Source organism: Alligator sinensis, unplaced genomic scaffold (assembly GCF_000455745.1).
Source record: "Alligator sinensis unplaced genomic scaffold, ASM45574v1 scaffold80_2, whole genome shotgun sequence".
Lineage (NCBI taxonomy): Eukaryota > Metazoa > Chordata > Crocodylia > Alligatoridae > Alligator > Alligator sinensis.
In genome coordinates this window covers 1,291,984-1,313,013 of record NW_005842338.1, presented here as the reverse complement: position 1 = coordinate 1,313,013, position 21,030 = coordinate 1,291,984, and the positions used below count along the sequence as shown (strand labels likewise).

At 39.7% G+C, this 21,030-nt stretch overlaps 1 protein-coding gene across 1 annotated transcript in view; it reads left to right on the top strand.

The window, feature by feature from the left end:
• Positions 1-3: 3 nt before the first annotated feature.
• Positions 4-21,030, top strand: part of PCDH17 (protocadherin 17) — a gene marked incomplete at its 5' end in the record, with an annotated part of 116,727 nt that continues 95,700 nt past the window's right edge. Inside the window, one exon of the mRNA XM_025210163.1 lies at positions 4-2,466. Within this exon, the coding sequence (XP_025065948.1) occupies positions 4-2,466 (2,463 nt within the window). The remainder of the gene's footprint in view (positions 2,467-21,030) is intronic.

Here is a 21,030-nt window from a genome sequence, read left to right as displayed (position 1 = left end):
GGGCTGGCGCCGCCGGCGGAGCGGGGCGCGGGCGGCGGGCGCGGGGCCAAGGCGAGCTTCCGCGTGCTGGAGAACTCGGCCCCGCACCTGCTGGACGTGGACGGCGAGAGCGGGCTGCTCTACACCAAGCAGCGCTTGGACCGCGAGGCGCTGTGCCGCCGCAGCGCCAAGTGCCAGCTGTCGCTCGAGGTCTTTGCCAACGACCAGGAGATCTGCATGATCAAGGTGGAGGTGCAGGACCTGAACGACAACGCGCCCGCCTTCCCCGCCGACCAGGTGGACATGGACATCTCGGAGAACGCCGCCCCTGGCACCCGCTTCCCCCTCACCAGCGCCCACGACCCCGACGCGGGCGACAACGGGCTGCGCACCTACCTGCTCACCCGCGACGACTACGGGCTCTTCTCGCTGGACGTCAAGTCCCGAGGGGACGGCACCAAGTTCCCCGAGCTAGTGATCCAGAAGCCGCTGGACCGCGAGGAGCAGAGCCACCACACACTGGTGCTCACGGCGCTGGACGGGGGCGACCCGCCGCGCTCGGGCACCGTGCAGATCAACGTGCGCCTCATCGACTCCAACGACAACAGCCCTGTCTTCGAAGCGGCCTCCTACGTGGTGGAGCTGCCTGAGAACGCGCCCCTGGGCACGGCTGTCATCGACCTCAACGCCACCGACGCCGACGAGGGCACCAATGGCGAGGTGCTCTACTCCTTCAGCGGCTACGCTCCTGACCGGGTGCGTGACCTCTTCAGCATCGACCCGCAGAGCGGCCTCATCCGCGTCAAGGGCAACCTGGACTACGAGGAGAGCGGCCTCGTAGAGATCGACGTGCAGGCCCGCGACCTGGGGCCCAACCCCATCCCTGCCCACTGCAAGGTCACCGTACGCCTTGTCGACCGTAATGACAATGCGCCCGCCATCGGCTTTGTCTCTGTTCGCCAGGGGGCTCTCAGCGAGGCCGCCCCGCCAGGCACCGTCATCGCTTTGGTGCGGGTCACTGATCGTGACTCAGGCAAGAATGGGCAGCTCCAGTGCCGGGTGCTGGGTGGCGGGGGCAGTGGTCCAGGTGCCGTACCCTTCACACTGGAGGAGAACTATGACAATTTCTACACAGTGGTGACTGACCGGCCACTGGACCGTGAGGCACAGGATGAGTACAATGTTACCATTGTAGCCCGTGATGGTGGCAGCCCCCCGCTCAACTCCACCAAGTCTTTCTCTGTGCGCATCCTCGACGAGAACGACAACCCACCCCGCTTCAGCAAAAACCTCTATGTCCTACAGGTGCCAGAGAACAATATCCCTGGTGAGTACTTGGGCTCTGTGCTGGCCCAGGACCCGGACCTGGGGCAGAATGGGACTGTCTCCTATTCCATCCTGCCCGGGCATGTAGGCGATGTCTCCATCTACACCTATGTCTCTGTCAACCCCACCAATGGTGCCATCTATGCCCTGCGGAGCTTCAACTATGAGCAGACCAAGCACTTTGAGTTCCGCGTGCTGGCCAAGGACTCCGGCTCTCCCCACCGCGAGAGCAACGCCACTGTGCGTGTCACTGTGCTTGATGTCAATGACAATGCACCACTTATTGTGCTGCCCACCCTCATCAACGACACTGCCGAGCTCCAGGTGCCGCGCAATGCTGGCGTGGGCTACCCCGTGGGCACTGTCCGAGCCCTGGACAGTGATTTTGGGGAGAGCGGGCGTCTCACATATGAGATCGTTGAAGGCAACGAGGAGCACCTCTTTGAGATGGACCCAACCAGTGGTGAGATACGCACCTTGCATCCCTATTGGGAAGAGCTCAGCCCTGTGGCTGAGCTGGTGGTCAAAGTCAGTGATCATGGCAAGCCTAGCCTCTCAGCTGTGGCTAAGCTAATTGTCAGGGCCTTGGCTGGACCCCTGCCTGAAGCCGGTGAGCCTCAGGTGAATGGTGAGCAGCATCGGCGACCTCACTGGGACCTATCGCTACCCCTGATTGTGACCCTGAGCACTGTCTCTATCATCTTGTTGGCTGCCATGATCACCATTGCTGTGAAATGCAAGCGGGAGAACAAGGAGATCCGCACCTATAATTGTCGCATTGCTGAATACAGCCACCCCCAGCTGGGAGGAGGGGGAGGCAGTGGTGGGGGAGCAGGTGCAGGTGGCAGTGGAGGGAGCAAGGGCAAAAAGAAGAAGATCAGCAAGAATGACATTATGCTGGTGCCCAGTGAAGGCGAGGACAGTCGGGGCCCCCTAAATGTCATGAACGTGGTGAGCAGCCCCTCTTTGGCCACCTCACCCATGTACTTTGACTACCAGACCCGTCTGCCCCTCAGCTCACCCCGGTCTGAGGTGATGTACCTAAAGCCTGCCTCCAACAACCTGACTGTACCCCAGGGACATGTGGGTTGCCACACCAGCTTCACGGGGCAAGGAACTAACGCCAGCGAGGCTCCACCGAGCCGGATGTCCATAATACAGGTAGGAGACTTTTAGAATAACCTGGAGCATACTTTAGATCCCAATTTAAATTGTATGTCTTGTCTGCAGTGAAACCTGCTGTAAGGCACCACTGGAGGGACCAGCAGAAGTCACTTAAGGGAGGTGGACTTGCTTATTAATCTAACGTGGAGCAGATCACACTTGTCTGACTCTGCCCTCACACTGCTGTGACCAGTGTAAATCAGAAGTTATTCTAATGAAATAAATGGAGTTATACCAGTGTTAAACAGACATGCAAGAGCAGCACTGAGGCTTCAGTAGTTTGGGATACTTTGGGGTGGTCTCCTAGAGTGGCAAATCACCAAAGATAGGTGGTCTCTTATGCAGGTTTCTCTGTAGCTGGGTTTTGGGCAGATGGGGTGGGGATATTTAAGGAGTCATGTCACCTGCTGTAACCAACAGGACATGGCATAAACTGTACACACTGAGGAAATCTCATACAACAGTGTATATAGTCCTCCAATCCTGTATGTAAATATAAGTTCTCTTTCCAAGTTGTACGCTTTTAATTTTTTTTAACTTCTTCTTTAAATATATATATATATATATATATATATATACACACACACACATATATACTTCTTTTTATACACAAACATACACGCACACACACACACAAATATTTATTTTTGTCACAGAACAGTGTCATTTGGGACCCCATTGCCACCTCTTCCTCTCAGAAAAAAACAATCTTTTAAAACTTGAACTTGAAAACTTTGGTTAGTTTACTAGACCAACTAGTCTAGTATGTATGTGGTGGTTCCTTCCCTCTAGCCCCTGACAAATTTTAACAAAACTCAAATTCTGTCATAAATCAGCAAAATGACTGGTCAGATTTCCAGTAGCCTGAATCAATATTGTTGTTGCTATATAGAGAAAGACAAGCTCTGTGTTTTTATTTTATTAAAGCTCATTTTAGAAAAAATAAGATAGTGGACCACAGTCTGCTTTCTGTTCACTTTCATGTATATGAATAATGGCAGAATATGGGCCACCTGACCAAGTTTAATATGGAAAGAACCTCTTAATTCTTAGTATGTGGCTTAAAGTTCAAACTCAGAACTGTTTCAGAGCAGTGGGCTTGCACAATGAATCTGGGGGCATAATTTGTCCCCAGCTGATCTAATTTAAATTACTACTTAATTATTAGTGTGGCTTAATGTTCAAATATTACAGGTACATTCCAAAGCAATTTTTAACATTTGGAATGAATGCAGGCTCTGGATAATGACTATTAAATATGTTTGAAATGTCATATCTGTTTTGTCTTATGGTTCTACTAATATGCTGTTCTGATTCATAGGGGAATGAGCTGAGTGTATCAAAAGTGACACAGACTCATTTTGTGTACCCAGATAATGGGAAAGAAGTTGCACTGTAGACACTCGATGTACCAAAAAGAAATTCATAATGCATATGAGTTGTCGTGCTGTGTAGTGTTGCCAGTGCCAAATTTGCTGCTTTCTAGCTGCGGGCAATTTTATCAGCTAAAGAGAGGTGGCTGCTGATAATTGGCAAATAACAAAAACAAACTTCCAATAATTGATCCAGTATAGCTGTATATTTTGATAACTGCAGAAAAATGCCCTCTGCACAAGGTCACTGTGAACTATTTCTCAACCCACTATTGAGTTGTGTCACAGAAACAATTTCATTTTATGCTTATCATGAATTTGTATTGCTATCAATTAGGTGAGTTCAGCAATACTCAAAATCTGAAATTGATTTTAACAAAAAGTGACATTTCAGGAAGAATATTAGATTAGGGGAAAACCAACGATAATTTGATTTACAATTCATGCTTTAAAAGACAACTAACTTTCAGTGAGATGTGTTTAAGTCATTTTTTTACTGTAAAATGGAGTGGTCTGAAAAGAAAAAAAATTCCAAGTGTAATAGCTACTAAAAGATAGAAAATTATATTTTCCTACAACCATGTAATGTCTATATAAAGCAATTAATACATGTACTGATAGTAAAGATTCAACTGTAGTGTAAAAATCCCATTGGCAAATATGATTCCTTTTTTAACAGTGTTCACTGTATAATATCAATCGTGACTTTTTTGAGATCAATATAAAACTGAAAGAGGAATTTCCTCCCTTAAAAAGTTGTGCTGTGGTTTCTATAAAAGCTTTGGTATAACTGTGGGAAATTTAAGCAGAAGTTCCTGATAGCACATGCTGGTATGCATAATATTTACCTTTCTGTGTTCCCTTGAATTATCTATACAGTGTTTTGAAGCTAGATGGCTCAGCCTGTGGGTTAAGGCATACACTCCTCTTTAACACTTACAAAAACCTGGTTCAAATTTAGTTTAGGTCACAAGTGGCACTGAACTTAGTAGTCACAGCATAATTATAGCGCACACATGCAGCTTGATATGATTTTGGGGCTTTTTTCAGAAGAGGCCCAAATTTAAAGCAGCAGGGATTTGCATTAGTAAGGCTATTTGGGGAAGCTTACATTTTGCTGTACTTAGCTGTGAGCAATGCAATCAGGTTTTGCACACCACAAAAAGTAATTGTTATATCCCTTTACACTTGCCCTCTTCCCCACATCCCCAGACTAAATATTACATAGAAGCACTGTACTTAAAACCAGAAAGTAGACAATACTTTGGGTCTGATCACCACTGCACTTCTAGCTAATGCAAAACTTGCAGTAACATCAGTGAGAGTTTTGCCTGAGCAAGGAGTACAGAATTCAGCTCTCCTTTATCTGCACCGAGTGGTTACTTGTCCAGTTTCAAAAAGTCTGCTTCTGGAACAATAAACTATACTTTCAGAAGGCAAAAGTAGACAGAAAAAGGACAATCAGTATCCAAACAGCTGTTTTAACACCAACCTTCTTTAACTAATAAAGTATGCATGGTAGCTCATTACCACAAGTAAGTGAAAACTAAGCTATCTATAGTATTTTCTCTAGTGACTGTTCACTTTCTTTTTTTCTCACGCATATAGTTACATTTCATTAATTTTCATGCAACAAAACTGCTCACTTTCATTCCAGGCTTCTCTGCCATGATTTAAGGACAAAGTTCTAGTGAGGTCTTTCATTATGGTATTAAACCTTTTGTATATTTACAAAATATACTTTTCTGTATATATACATAATATAGTGCATTAGGTAGTGTGCTACTAAAGCATTATAAATACTGACATCCAGATACCAGTTACTTTGTCAATAAAGCGCAGGTATTCCCACCTTTTCTCAGAGAATGTGCTTCATTTTTTTTGCATCTGTTTATGCTGAAATCAGGAGGTCAGATTCCCATTCACTTACTCCTGATGAATAACACCTTATCTCTCACATAAGCCCATTAAAGTCAATGGTCACATGGACTGTGGTACTACTTGACATGATTATGGTTATTAGAATCTGACCAAAAGAACTGCTAGCTGAGTAAAGTGCTATTCTGCATGCACTGCTTAACTTTGCCCTGTTAAATACACTTTCCTATGGATTACTCCTATATATATATATTTTTTTTTTTTGTACATTTATATACCGATTCATACCAATAAGTAATTTTCAGTGAGGGTGAGGATTGGGAATGTGAATTAGTGGAGTTCTGTAATCACAAGAACATAAATCTTTACATACACCTATATGATGTATACATAAAATGGTCAATTGCTATACAAGGGTGCTGATTACTTGTGCCATGCACTGATTTCAGGGACAGTTACAGATGTTTAGCTCATATGACAAGTAGGCTCTGTATAAGTTAACTAGTGGATAAGGATGACATACATGTAGAAAATTGCTTTTCGAGGCATGGGAAGTTCACTTTTACTAAGCATTAGCATATCAAATATTTCAACTGTGCATTCTAAGCATCAACTAATAAAGAAAGATGGTTTAAAAACAATTTAGTTGTAAAGGTGTTTAGACCTAAATTTACTAGCATATTTGATATACACAAACAAAAATTATTTACCAATTCAAGATTTTAAATGGCTCAGATAAGAAAACAAAAGGGGTAAGTCATATGGCTAAAATCCAGACAAACTTCCATACAACATGGTAAGGTCCAAAAATACTCAATCTTGGTGGAAAAAGAGAGGACTTGGAATCTGTGCATAGCAAAGGAAGATTTATATTGACTTTTGACTAAGGACTATGGGCTAAAAATTCTGTTCATCTTATTCAAGTGAATAAATCAAGTTGGACTACTTCCCTGACCAAGGCGCACAGAATTTTGCTCTTTTTTGCTCTACATTTTTTAAATATTCATATACAACCCCACTAAAAGGTTATTTGGTTAATTATGTAATCTGTTCATGTTAACATAGGAAAATGGCCGTGCTAGCAAACAAGCCATGATTTCTTTTACTTCAAGTTTTCCAATAGATGAAAGAGTTGATGGATAAAGGGAAACCAGTAGAAATAGGTTCTTTAAAGTGACATGACAGTGGTGTAGAAAACTATCTATATATGCAAGGAGTGCTGATGATCATAGAGAATATTTATTGTTATACCTTTGATGCAGCAGGGACAGATTTGTAACTATATCAACAGTGAGACAGGATAGGAAAACTGTGGTCAGAGCTTTGATTGAACAAAAAAAAAATAAATAAAAGAAGACGACCAAAAAGAAGAGGCTGTATTATAAAGAACTCTCATGCTGGGAATCACCACAGTTGCTGTAGTAGGCAGGCGTGCAAAGTTTAAAGATAAAGTAAAGATCATTCTTAATACTTCCAGGCACCTGTTTACGATGTGTCAACAGATTACTGTCAAGTCCCAGTGCAGCCTCATCACCAGGTGTCTAGTGGTATCTAAGAAGATATAAACTTCAGGGGGAGGGGGTAGAATAAGCTGTATTTATGCTGTTATATCTTTTAGACATACTGTTGTTCCATTGTTTACTTTGAGACTTCAGCATGCAGGATTGTAAAAGGAAGCATGCTGACACCGCAATATGAGAACAGAAATAATAATAATAAAAAAATGACATTCATTGTCAGCATTTACAATACCAATCTCAAAAGATTCACATGAAGCTTCATATTTTTATCCTTTGCAAAGAGGGTATATTTTTCTGATTTTCTATTTCAGCAAATAAAAGTTAAGGATATGCATAGGGTAGAAGTAAGTGAACATTCTGCACATTTGCAGGCGTGTAGGTTCTGGACCCTACACCTCTGAGATTTTGAGATTTTTAGAATAACCACCTGTAAGGCCAAACCAGGTATCTCTCATGTCAGAGATACTTGGCCGAGAGACATGACTAGTTTTCACAATGTGTATGATCAAATTAGACACAGTGCAAAATAGCCATTAAGTACACTTGGGATTTGTAAATTCAAGCAGCACAGGCTATAATTTCATGATATACCTAAATTCAAGCAGCACAGACTATAATTTCATGATATACCTTTCTAAAGCTTCTGGGCCTATATTTCATTGTGTAAGTACCACAGGATTGGACCCTTGTCTTGTATTTATACAAGAATAAACATCTTTGTTCTTAATGGTTATGTGTGAACATAACACAGTGGCATATTCATATATTTAAGGCCTGATCTTGCAACCTGTAGGTCATGGTAGTATCCAATGGAACTATTAAAGTAGGTAAGGGATGTAGGACTGAGCTCCTATTATGTCTTATGTATCCTACAGAAACTGTGAGCCTGATTCTGATCTGCTTTACTAATGCAGTTTTACAGCCCTGTTACTCTATTGATTTCAGGGGAGGTACTCCTGATGTACATAGGTGAATGCAAAAACCTTTTAAAATGCTTTTCTGTGTTAAGTGTTACAGCATTTAACCATACAAAATAGCAGGGGGTGAGGGGTGACAAATAAGGAGGGGGTGGGGGGATACTGATAGTCTCAGAAGGAAAAAAACCCAACCATTTCTCCAAAATAAAAATCCTCATTAGCCAATCCATTTAGAAGTACAAGGTCTATGCATAACTGACTCTCTTTGAAAATAGTTTCACCAGAACTAAAAAAATGTTAGTGCAATTAAAATAAATGACAGGATGCTGTCTGATCCTGAAGTCTTACATGGATACAGCTCCCCCTGACACTCAAAGTCTGCACACTTGTCAAAGCTTTACTCATGTGGGTGACCAATTATATGACTAGTCCCACTGATTTCAGTCAGAGACCTCACATCAGTAAGTGTTCAAAAACCAAAATATAGTTTTTTTCAACTGAGTCCTTGATGAGTTAGCTTTTGGTTTAGTAGTAAATTTAGTCCAGATTCCATAACCCTTGTTCATGTTGATTATTATTTTATTTTATACTGAAGGCCAGATCCTGCTCTCATTTTAACAATAGCATGACTCTCATTCACATTAGCAGGCCAAAACAAAGCCCTCAGGTTTTTATTAAATGCAAGTAAAGGTGGTAGGATCTCACCCTTTATTTTTCAAACTCAGCTTTAAAAATCTTCTGCCATCTATTTTTATTTTAAACAGTTTCTGTTCAGACAAATAGTTGAGGAGATTTAATATGAATTTAGAATTCTTATAACAATGTCATATACTATAACATAGCATAGACATACTTCTACATAACATATGTAGAAGTAATATACAGGCAAGTAAAATCTAATACTTCCTTAAAGAATTTGTAAAAATAACTAATTGTTTTTATATTTCTACCTAAACAAATATTCTAGGTTGTTTTAAAAACATACATGTAATGTAATTTATTTTAAATGTACAGCCAATGTAGTCTTATGAAAACCTGTCGATATTTGAATATAAAACTTTTCAACATTCTCCTAGATATGTAATAGAATAGATCTAGCCTGTGGTCTCTACTCAGGCAAAAATTTGATTCAAATGAAGAGAGTTTCATTGAAATAAACATAAAATTTAGCCCTAATAAATTTAGATAGATAGATAGATAGATAGATAGATAGATGTATCTATCTATAGATATAGATATAAATGTAAAAGCTCCAGTTATTCTTTTTAACAATTCTCTTCTCTCCAGTGTTAAATTTAAGGCACTTTATGATTTTTCAGCTTCATATTTAAAAAGGCCATACTTAAAACTCTTTCCATTAATGGTATTCAAAAGTGAGAATGCTGAGCCAATTCCATTTCAGGGTTTGTTACACAAAATCCATATCAGGCTTTGTAAGAAGTGCATGCACACGTGTGTGTGTGTGTGGTTTTAATTTTTTTTTCTAAAAAAGCATTTGGTGTGTATTTATGTATGCATATGTATGTGCACATGTGTGTTTCTGGCAACTCTGTAAGATGGAGGAAGCCCTGCAGATAAAGGAAAGACACTCTATTGGTTCCACCAATATTTTGCAATAGTTAAGAATTTTTTTGTGAAAGCAAGTTATAAAATGATTTCTTCACAAGCAGAAACATAAGTTTTTTCTTTGTTTTTTACTCTCCAGCAATGTAAAAACAGTACTATTATGTCAGGAGGTCAGAGGAGAATGACTTGGACAACTTTTTCCAAGAAAAAAAAATAAAAAAATAGAGGGGGAAAAACCTAGGAAAACGTCCTACTTTTTCTGTCATATCCATGCTTAAGTTGTAAAAAACAGAAATAGAAATATGATAATGACTATAAAAAGATAGGGAATGAGTGAAATTTGCTTCCAGTGGGATTCTTTCATGGACACACAAAAGCACCAAGTAGAGCCTGGTACCAACTTTTTAAGGTGGTAGAGGGGATACCATTTCCTAAAGTGTGTTTTGTTTATTTTTGTATTAATGGTGTGAAGGGTGAAGCTAGTATAGCTGGGTTGTGGGATACAAAGTGATGGGACACAGTACTAGACACATTCAGAATAATTCAGGTCATGGTGATAAACAGGGATCCTGGTTTTCTCTGGTAAAAAAAAAAAATCCCCAATTTTCAGATTAAAAAAAGTAACCTGAAATCCATGTTTTTCCATGTTCAAAATGAAACACAACTCGTGTGTGTGTGTGTATTAGCAATGTTTCATTTTGATCATGAAAAAATTTGGATTTTGAGTTACTTTTTTTAACCCCAAAATTGGAGATATTTTTTTAATCGGAGAAAACCAGGGTCCCTGGTGATAAATGTGTCATGATTTGGGGTTGTTTTCCCTTATAAGCTTTGTTTTGTACCCCAGTGTAGATAACTTTGGAAAACAGGGCTCTGGAAGAGTTATTTTAATCCTGACAGAAAAAAAGAAGTCAGTTAAATTATTAAGATTGTTGGATAAAATACTCATGCATTAAGTACTATACTCAAGCAAACCATTTCATACATATGCCCCTGTTAATTGGGATATTAGGCAGTGCTTTATAGAACTTTCTCAAGCGCTAATATATTTTTAGATAAATCCCAGAAGCTGCTGCATACAATTCCTGCTTTATTAAGGTCACAACGGAAGCATCTATATATATTATTGAATTGCTTCAACAATAGCATTTCTACCTATGCAGAAGGACAGAATAGCGATCAGTGCATTTCTCACTCCCTTTCAATGAGAGCATGTCTCTTTTTTCAGCTCTAAAGTTAATCAGTCCCTTGCTGATCTACTGTCAATTTAGCATGGTAAAAGAGATGTAGACAAGTAAATCCTTCAAATGAATACGGTATCTCGTATTAGTCCCTACTAGTGGTTTTGACACTGATATATCACTATCCTCTGATTTCCTAAAATTAATTATCTTTCATAAAAAAGTCTTTAATGACATCAACATTCCATGCTGTAAGACAGTATGCTACAATCTCCAGTGCATGGCACACCCAAACTCAAATGGTAAAAAGAAATGTATTGTTATAAGATGTAAATGTATAATTTCAGCTGTGTGGGTGGGACCTCTTATTGATGCATTGTAAGTTCTTTCAGTGACAGACGTGTGAAATTAGTTTCAGACACTGTTTCAGACAATCTATTGATATGTGTGTGACACACTTATATTTGCCTGTTCTGGTCCTAGTGACACCATGATTACTGGTATTTGCAGTCCTTGCCCTGGAACACTTCCAGGCAGTTTTATTGTATTGAAATGGCTCTTACAGTTCAATGAGCATCTAGCATAACACTGCTGAATATGATTGGCGCGTTTGCATATATTTATTCAAAAAAAATCGGGCAGTTAAACTGCATAATTATGGGAAAACGAATCATAACAATAAAAGACCATTTAAGTTAACAAGCTTTGTGATCAAAGGATAAATACAGGTTGGATAAATGAGACTCTAGATGTAACTAATCTACATAAATAGGCTTTGGTTTGATTAGAGGAAAGGAATACATTAAAATAATTTAAAGGTATTAAAAAAGTGTTTTGCTTCAGTAGTTTTATAACATTTAGTTTTATTTTATTTTTTACACTTCTATTCAATAAAATAGCTGCGCTCAGTAATAAACTACTTTTATGAGTTTTTATTTCTTGATTAACAGTGTTTACAGTGCAAAGAAAATATAAAATAACGCAAGAAAACAGATGTGACAAATCACAAGTTTTCATTTTATTTTGACCACATTGTGTGTCAACATCCTTAAACATTTTTATGAAAAAAACTTACAATTTTTTGATTGATTTTTAATTAAGGAAAAAACATTAAAGGGAACACTTAAAGGACAATTTCTTGTTTACTGTCTTTATCAGTGGAAAGCAGCCTTTGTAGTATTTGAAAGCTGGTGCATTAAAAATCAATTTCAAGTCTTCAAAGCCATAAACTCTTGCTTGCTTTGTAGATATATACTCTTTTAAAAATGATTGGGTGCTTACTTGACAATTGAATTAAAAACAAAAGGTAAATAATGGCTTCATCAAAATTTTGATGGATTTTAATGCATTTTTAATAATAGAATTTTTATACCTAGCAGAGATACATAGGTGACACCTGAATCACAATTTGAAGCTTTTAAATCAGTAATGTGTTCCTTAAGACAGTTATACTTAATCTTTCATTTATAGATTTTTGTTTTCAAATTTTCTTCATGGTAATTTGTGTTTTTAATGAATTGTCATTCAGACAGAGCATGTCACTCATTACCTTTATTTACTATATTTCTGTATGGATCATTACTGACTGCTAAGCAATCACTTATGGATACAATTGTTGTGTTTACCATTCAATAAGAAAACTGAACTGGACTACACAAGATCACATTAGAAAATGTGCCTGGTGCCAATGTTTTAATAGTGTAAAACTGTAAAGGTCATTTACTTGAAAAAAGAATTGCTATACAAGAACAAAATAGTTCTTATTGCATCTGAGATAAAGTGCTTGGGCTCTGATCCCATTGCCACTGGAGCTAAGATAGTTTTCCCACAAACCTCAGTGGAGCAGGATCATGTCTTTAACTGTCCATCAGTTACTCCAAGACCTGTAAAAATAACCTCTTTATATATGAACAACTGCACCACTGTTACAAATCATATGGCCTCATCCACCAAACGTTTATTGAGTATTTTAATTCACATGAATAGACCCACTGAATTAAATGGAATCACTTACAAAGTGAAGCTGCTCATGTGCATACGTGTGTGCAGATCTCAGCTCAGAATTTATTAGCCACACTGCTCCCTGTTGCTTTCCCTCATCCCTCCTAAAAACACTGCAAAAGCTGCAGAAGCTGTTCATTTCACTTAGCCTCAAACTGCATTCTCTAGTACTCTATTGAGATAATCCTGATGACTGAATATTTGATAGTTTTTGCTGTTCTGCATACACTTGTGTAATTTGATATGCAGATTTGAAGATCATAAAAACAATCCTGCTTTGATGATCATGAGCAAGATTATCCAGCCACAGCTGTGAAGTACCAGTGTGTTCTTTCCTGATCTCTTCATTATTTCAGTGGATCAAATGACAATAAGGATATAGTGGAATTTAGAGTGCCTGGGAAATAATGGATTTAAAAGCTTTTTAAAAATGGCAATCAAGAAAACCTTAGAAACTATTTCAATATCAAAACCATACTTCAAACAGCATAAATGTGTGTGTGTATGCAGTTAGTGGAAAAGAGAGAGCAGTTTATTTCAAAAAGAAATATCTAGAATTTGAATGGGAGGGAATGTTACTTAACAATGCAGTTCTAATGGCTTTTTTCAGGTTACTTGATGTATAAACAACTGCTAAACAGTCTTAGAGAAGTCATTGTCAAACTGTACATTCTTATGCAACACTAAAGCAAGCATCAGCTTTACAGACAAATTCTGTTGTCAGATTGTCCTGAGGCAAGAGAGTAGTGAAGGAAGGGCCTCACTCTCTATTGTATGGTTCAAGTTATACATCTTGTTTAAAACTGTACATCCCACTATCAACCTTCAGAATTGAGAATAATGATGAAGAGGAGGTATAATTCATGTGGAATGTGAGGATAATCAACACTCCATCATTTTTATTAACAGCATTAGGTATTAAAAAGTACATAGTAATTTGCATCCCCCTGGTAAGGAACAAATCAGTCAATTGTGTAGCTGGTGGGTGAAAAGTGGGGAAAGCAAAATGTTTCATGACATTTCTTTTCAAGCATAGTCCTGCCTTTGTCTAAGTCTATAAACATAATCTATCTGTTTAAACCACCTGTAGCTTTTTTCAGAGCTAGTTGAACAGAATATTGAAAAGGGATAGACCTTACTGCATAAACATCTTTCGTTTTCTTCATTGACCACACAACATAGATGGTGAAGAGTATATATTTCCCTATCACAGTAATGCAATAGCAATTAAAAAAGGAGAGTTCTTCAGAAGTAAAAAAGCCCTTGTGCTGTAATGTGTCTGTTTCAGACAGGCGTACAGAATCTTGAACAGTACTTTAGTTTCATCTCATCTAAATATAACATTCCAGCTCCATCCCCTGCACCCCTCTATGTACTTTGATTTCTGGCAAAGAAACCCTAATAATTAGTGGCGAGGTTTCCAGATCTTAACCTATTCTGTAAGACTACTGTTTATCCTTGGATAAAGGTAAAACAAGAGAAACCTCCTTCTGTTAAACAAATGCAAGCTGCAGGATTGTGGACTAATATTGGCAGAGATCTGTTATGGATTTCTTGCAGTCATATCAGTCTTGCTGATGCCAATAAATGAAGAAATAGGCACACATGTTGAGTAGCCAGAGGAGGACTGGAGATATTTAAAGGTGACTTTTTGTTCTGATTTAAATTTTGAGCAATAGGTTTTCTACAGTATTTTATAATCAAGACAATTACATAGTAATTTGGGTTAGAATGCATGCCCAGTTCCCCGTCTCAAAACCCAATTTGTTACCACCTGTGGCTATTTCTATTAAAAAAAAGAAACATAATTACTAGGAGTCTCAGCAGTCGAAGAGTAAATTTTTGCAATTACAGTACCTCCCTTGGGCAGATGTGTGAAAATGGCAGATTAATTCCTGCCAGGATCTGTCTGTTTCTTTTGCATTTTAGGGTTGCTAGTGGTTTGGTATCATGTACTTATTACACTGGTACTACTTGAAATGCTCTGGTTAAGGTTAAATGAGCATTTCATTGTAAATCTCTAAAAGTAGGGTTTTATAACACTGACTGAAAAATTCTTTCCAAGTTGAAACTTGACATACAAGGTCTCTGATAAGGAGTAAGAACCTGGTTTGGCTGTCTGAAAATGGAAGCAATATTGTTACATTACCTTTTTCCTGACCAGATTTGAACACGCTGTTTGATTTCAGCAGTGTAACAAGCTGTGGGTGACTGGGGACCATTCCTTCCAGCCCAAATGTCTATGAAATCTATGAAATCTAGTGCCTACCATGTGCATAGCCATTGCTGCTGCTACTGCTGATCCAGCCCCTGCTACCACTCCTACTACCACTGCCCACAAGTGCAGACCCTGGTAGTTATGCCTCTGTTGGGTTTAGTCATTCTTTGGGTCATATGGTAAGCTCTGCGTCATGTTTGTATTAAAATATATACAATTGAGAGGTGATTATTTGAGCATCATTTAGCTGAACTTTTCATTTATGCAAATTCAGGATGTGTCCCCATTCTATATGGTATGTAGTACAAGGGAGAACAATGGTGACTAAAAGAAAAGCAATGGTAACCTGTTAAACTGAAATAATTAACAAACTGAAAAAAAGGCTAATCCATCATCATACTTGCTTTAGGGTATGGTATTAAAGTATGTTCATTTAATGAAACAACATGATGTTACAAAGAGGTTTTATTCCCAGGATCAGACCCTGTATTATGTGTGATTTCAAATAGGATCTTTTGTTGTATTCATGGTTGCATACAATTCAGAAAGTTTATTTAGAGTGTAATAGCTACAGGTTTTCAGAGCCAGATTCTGAGAATACACACCTGAATTACTTTCCACATGTGAGTGGTCTTATTAATCTTCTACCAAACTTTACTTGCAGTTCTGTGCACCAGCATGCATTAGTAGGATCGCATGCTTTGGTCCTGATGTCCTAAGCTCCCTTATAGAATCATAGAAAATTCAGGTTGTAAGGGGCCTCAGGAGATCATCTAGTACAGCCTCCTGCTCGGAGCAGGACCAGCCTCAACTAGATCATCCCAGCCAGGGCTTTGTCTACCCAGGTCTTAAAAACCTCCAAAGATTAAGATTCTACAACCTTTCTGGATAACCTATCCCAGTACTTTACTACCTTCCTGGTGAGAGAGTTTTCCCTAATACCTGACTTAAACTTCCCTTGATGCAACTTGAGACCATTGGTTCTTGTTCTGTCATTGGCCACAACTGAGAACAGTCTAGCTCAAGGGAAGGCAACCCTTGACATGGGTGCCAGAGTGTGGCATGTGAAGGCATTTTGCATGACACCCGTGCCTTGGGATGGATGGTGGGGAAAGGACCAGGGCTTCGCTGCTACAAAAAAAGATTGGGCCCCGCACAGCTCTCCCGCCATCCACTCTTGGCACACCAATATCTTACAAGTTGAGGTTGCAGGTGTTTCTGGCACTCTGCCCCCAAAAGTTGCCAACCCCTGGTCTAGCTCCATCTACTTTGTAACCACTCTTCAGGTAGCTGAAGTCTGTTATTAAACCCCCCTTCAGTCTTCTCTTTTCCTAATTAAATAAACCCAGCTTCCTCAGCCTCTCCTCATAATTCATGTGCCCCAGCTCCCTAACTATGTTTGTTTCCCTCCACTGGACTCCTTCCAATTTGTCCACATCCTTTCTAAAGCATGGGACCCAAAACTGGTCTCAGTACTCCAGCTGTGGCCTTATCAGTGCTGAATAGAGGGGAATAATCACTTCCCTCAAATTACTGGCAGTGTTCCTACTAATGTAGCCCAGTATGCCATTAGCCTTCTGGGCAAGAATGGCACACTGTTGGCTCATATTCAGCTCATTGTCCACTGTAACCCACAGGTCCTTTTCTGCAGAGCTGCTGCTCTTAGCCAATCATTCACTAGCCTGTACCAGTTCATGGGATTGTTCCATCCTAAGTGCAGGACTTTGCACTTGTCCTTATTGAACCTTATAAGATTTCTTTTGTCATCTTCAAACTTGATGAGGGTGCACTCCATCCTGTTTTCCAGTTCATTGATGAAAATATTGAACAAAACCGGCCCCAGGACTGACCCCTGGGGCACTGAACATGATACTGACTGCCAACTAGACATTGAGCCATTGATTACTACCCTTAGAGCCTGAAGATCCTGCCAGTTTTCTGTCCACCTTACAGTTCTTTCATCCAACCCATACTTCCTTAGCTTGCTTGCAAGAATGTTGTGAGAGACCATATCAAAAGCTTTATCTGAAGGATTAGCCTTACTTCAATATTGATTCCCACTGAAGCAAGTGTGATGGTTGTGCATGAGCTCATAAACTCACCTGCAAGCAGCATTTTTTTTAAATCTAGGTTATAGAATAGTACTGTACAATATTCAGGAGGAGCAACTTAGTCTTAATAAGTGTCCATGTTCTTCATATGCAAATGATTTTTTGCTGGTACTTTTTAATTTTATTTTTGTGGTCGTATAGCTGTTTTATTTTGGTTGATTTTTGAAAGAGGAAAGGTATACATATATTTATTTATGTTAGTTTGATGGGGATTTTTCTGACATGGGCGCGCACAGAAGATTGCAATGGCTCCTTTGGAAAACTTGCAGTTCATTCTTGAAAATCCATGAGAAAAAAGGGTTTGTGCTTCACACCAAAATGTCAATGTATCTAATAATTTTCTTTTGATTCAAGTGGGCATATGCTGTCTCTGAATTCCCTGCCAATTAAATAGAATTATAAACCCCAAACCCCAAATTCCAACAATTGACTCCTCCTACCAGTCAGCTGTTTATAATCTAGTATTAACACCCACATGCACTAACCTATACCTCAGTTTCCCTACTTCAGGTGAAACTAATGCATCTTCTAGCACTACACTGATAGATGACAAGTCTGGAGTATTCTGGAACAGGGCAGAGCATATCCCAGACTTCCAGACTGTCTGCAAAGAACATCATTCAGCATACCTATTTTTTCAAGTTTTTTAAGAGTTTTTGCAACTGTGACTGTTTGCATTTTTTTTTAAGGAGAGAGCCAGGATAATGTAGTCTTATCCAAGACCATGGTTTTTGTAGGTCCAAACCATCATCTAAATATCTCTGGAAGCTCACGTAATTGTGCAGATTTTAGAACATAGCTGTCATGCTCTAAGTTACTCTGCTTACCAAGCTAGTTGCCACTTTCTGTGCTGTTTCTAGTTTTGCAATTTATTTAATGTAAAGCCCTAAGTGCATGACAGATATGGATGATAGAAGAAGATGTCTAGAAATAAAGGACGAGGTCCAAAAAAAAAGACATAGGTGCTTAAACCAGGACTTAGATAGATGTTAGGTGTCTAAGTCCCAAAGTCTGATCCAAGAAACAGCTGCTCACTATCAAAATGAGCAGAACTTCTTGGTGCCATTCATTAGTTAGGCCACTAAGCACACAGAAGTGTCCAGAGTTGTAGTTCATACTCTAGGACTGTTTATGCATTTTACATTAAACAACAATACAATAAGAAGCAGAACTAGCCTTAGAAACAGAATGGGACTCCCTTTTTGTAGTGGGTGCCTTCACCACTGAAGTACAGCTTCGACCGAATATATGGAAAATGCTCTGGGCTAATTTATAGCCTGGTAGTTAGGGCAAACTTGTGCGACATGGGAGTCGTGTGTTTGAACCCCTGCAGACTTAGAATGCAGGTCCCCACTCTCTGGGTGAGAGCCAGTATATTACCAATAAAAAGTGGATACCATCTCCTTCACCCCCTTCTCTTCTGGAAGCTATGTTTTGAACAAAAATAATAAGCCTTTCTCGGTTCTTCAAAATAACAGTTTGAAGTGCTTATCTTCAAGACAAGATTCTGGGCATTAGCGTCTGAACAGATAGAGGTTTCCCCCTGTACCCTGACTGCAGAGCTTAAGCTCTGGAGGAGGGCAGGTATTAAGTCTTGTGCTTAGTATAGCTTGGTGTAGGTGGCTTTCCACTCTGGATATGGATTTTTAGATCATAGTTTTGAGGCACCTAATTCTCCACCTGCCCTGCACAGAGCATCTAGTCACTTACTTGCATTTTGGAATCCGTTTTGAGCGCAAAGCATTTAAGAAGGTGAGCAATAGGCCCCTGAGCTTCATGCTCCCAGGACGTTCTCACCACTGCACTGTGTGTCCATGTTGGCCTCTCCTCAACAGCATCATGGTCCTGTACAGCCCGCCCCTACTGCTGACCTGTGGCCCCTCATCCTGCTGCACTTGCAGGTCGCCCTTGCTACTTCTGAACTGCATGCCCTCGTGGCTCCAGACTCACCTTCTACTCCCCAAGCTATCCCCAGGGGTTGAGGCTGGAAGTGGCAATTGGACAAGGGAGTGGGACCCCAGAGCCCTCAGCAGCTGTTGCAGCTGGAGTGATAGGGGGAGCAGCAGCCAAGCAGGAACCTAGAGGTGTGCAATTTAACCCCTCATTGGTTGCATGGAGCCTGCAGGCCACCAGTTGAACAGCCCTGGTGTAATAGATCCAAACCTAGCATTTTTTTAAGTGGTCATACAGATGCACACAACTGCAATGCTTCTAAAATATATTTAGAGATATAACTTCTCGTTAAATTTGTACAAGGCCAAATTATTCATTTTATGTCGCAGATAAATCAAATTGTTGTAATTTACCACTGCAAATCTGATTTATGCAGGCATGTGATGTTATCAGTTTTGATAGTCTGATGCCCCTTTATCAAAATTCAGTTATCGATTCAGTACCATATTCAGAGGGTCTGACTCTCACCAGTGTAGAGTAGACAATAATAATGCTACTGTATCAGTGGGAGAGTAGACCCTTGTGCTTATATACCCTAATATATATGGAATAAAATAAACAGCTTCTTTTAAAACAATACATAGGAAATTATTGCATGCCCTAAATGAATAGAAAAACAGAAGTAAATAGCAATACTTTTTTTAGCCTTCAATGAAGGATTTATCAAAATCAGATTACTTTTATCGCCTATCGGAAAATCTTCCTGAAATACTTTACAAATTCCTTTACTGTTCCTGAAGTGCCAGGGTAAGTGTCTACTTGATTGGGAGAAGTTTTCAGGAAGGTGAAAGAGTTTAGTGCACAGCCTAAAGAAAAAATGAGCTCAATGAGCTTTGGGAAAATACAGATCTGTCTCTCTAGATTTCAGGAATGTCATACAAATAGACAGCTGAAGTGCCTTAGTCATAATTTGTCTTCTTTCTTTGGCAGCATTGCTCCAAAACTATACTATTGCTCAAGCCTGAGAAGAAAAGGATGGAGTTAGAGTATTATTAACTCTTTTGCAGACTTACATTTAGAAATCTGCTGAGTCTTAGCATAGAGCATGCCACATATAGTGTTTGATTCCTGGACAAACAATTCTTTCAAAAATCTACTGAACTCCAACTATGTGATACCCATGCAGAATAGTTTCTTAGGTGTATACGACCAGGAGGTTGAACATATACTGTACAGGAATGTCTTCATAATGTGGTTTCTATGACTAATGGGACATTGTGTCATTTTTCCTGTTCCTTGGCAGCTTTCTGCAACATACATCATATATATATGTGGAATTATAGAGCCATGCTTAAAGACTCAGCCCTGCTCCATTTGAACTAAATGGGCTGATCCAAGACCTGCTGACACAATTTGATAGGAGCCTTGAATTCCAGGAGCCTTAGATCAGGGCTGGTAGAACTCTGTGGTGGAAACTGAGAAGGATGTATACGTAATATTAAGTTCTTCATACAAATTGAATACATGTAAGACCTTCAAAAATAATGTCTCTGTTTTTCTCCTATTAATAGATTATGAGTTTAGGTTCGTCAGCCTTAGAGAAAGATTTTGATCTAGTTACAGGTTTCTCTCACTTTATGTGGGTTCTATATGTATGAATTCGCTCTTATGCGATGACCCTTTTTATACCAAAAATTTGTGATATGCGAGATAAATGCACTCTTATGCAATCGGTGTGGTAGAAGCCTGCAGTTAGCTGCTTTGTGCGATGCATTATGGGAGTGATGCGCACCAAAATATAGTTTCCTGTGTGAATCTATGCTCCTCACTCGCTGTCTGCAACATGTGTTTCTGTAGTTGCCATCCCCATTATGATAGTGCTCTGTGCTTGTGTGTACTGTCT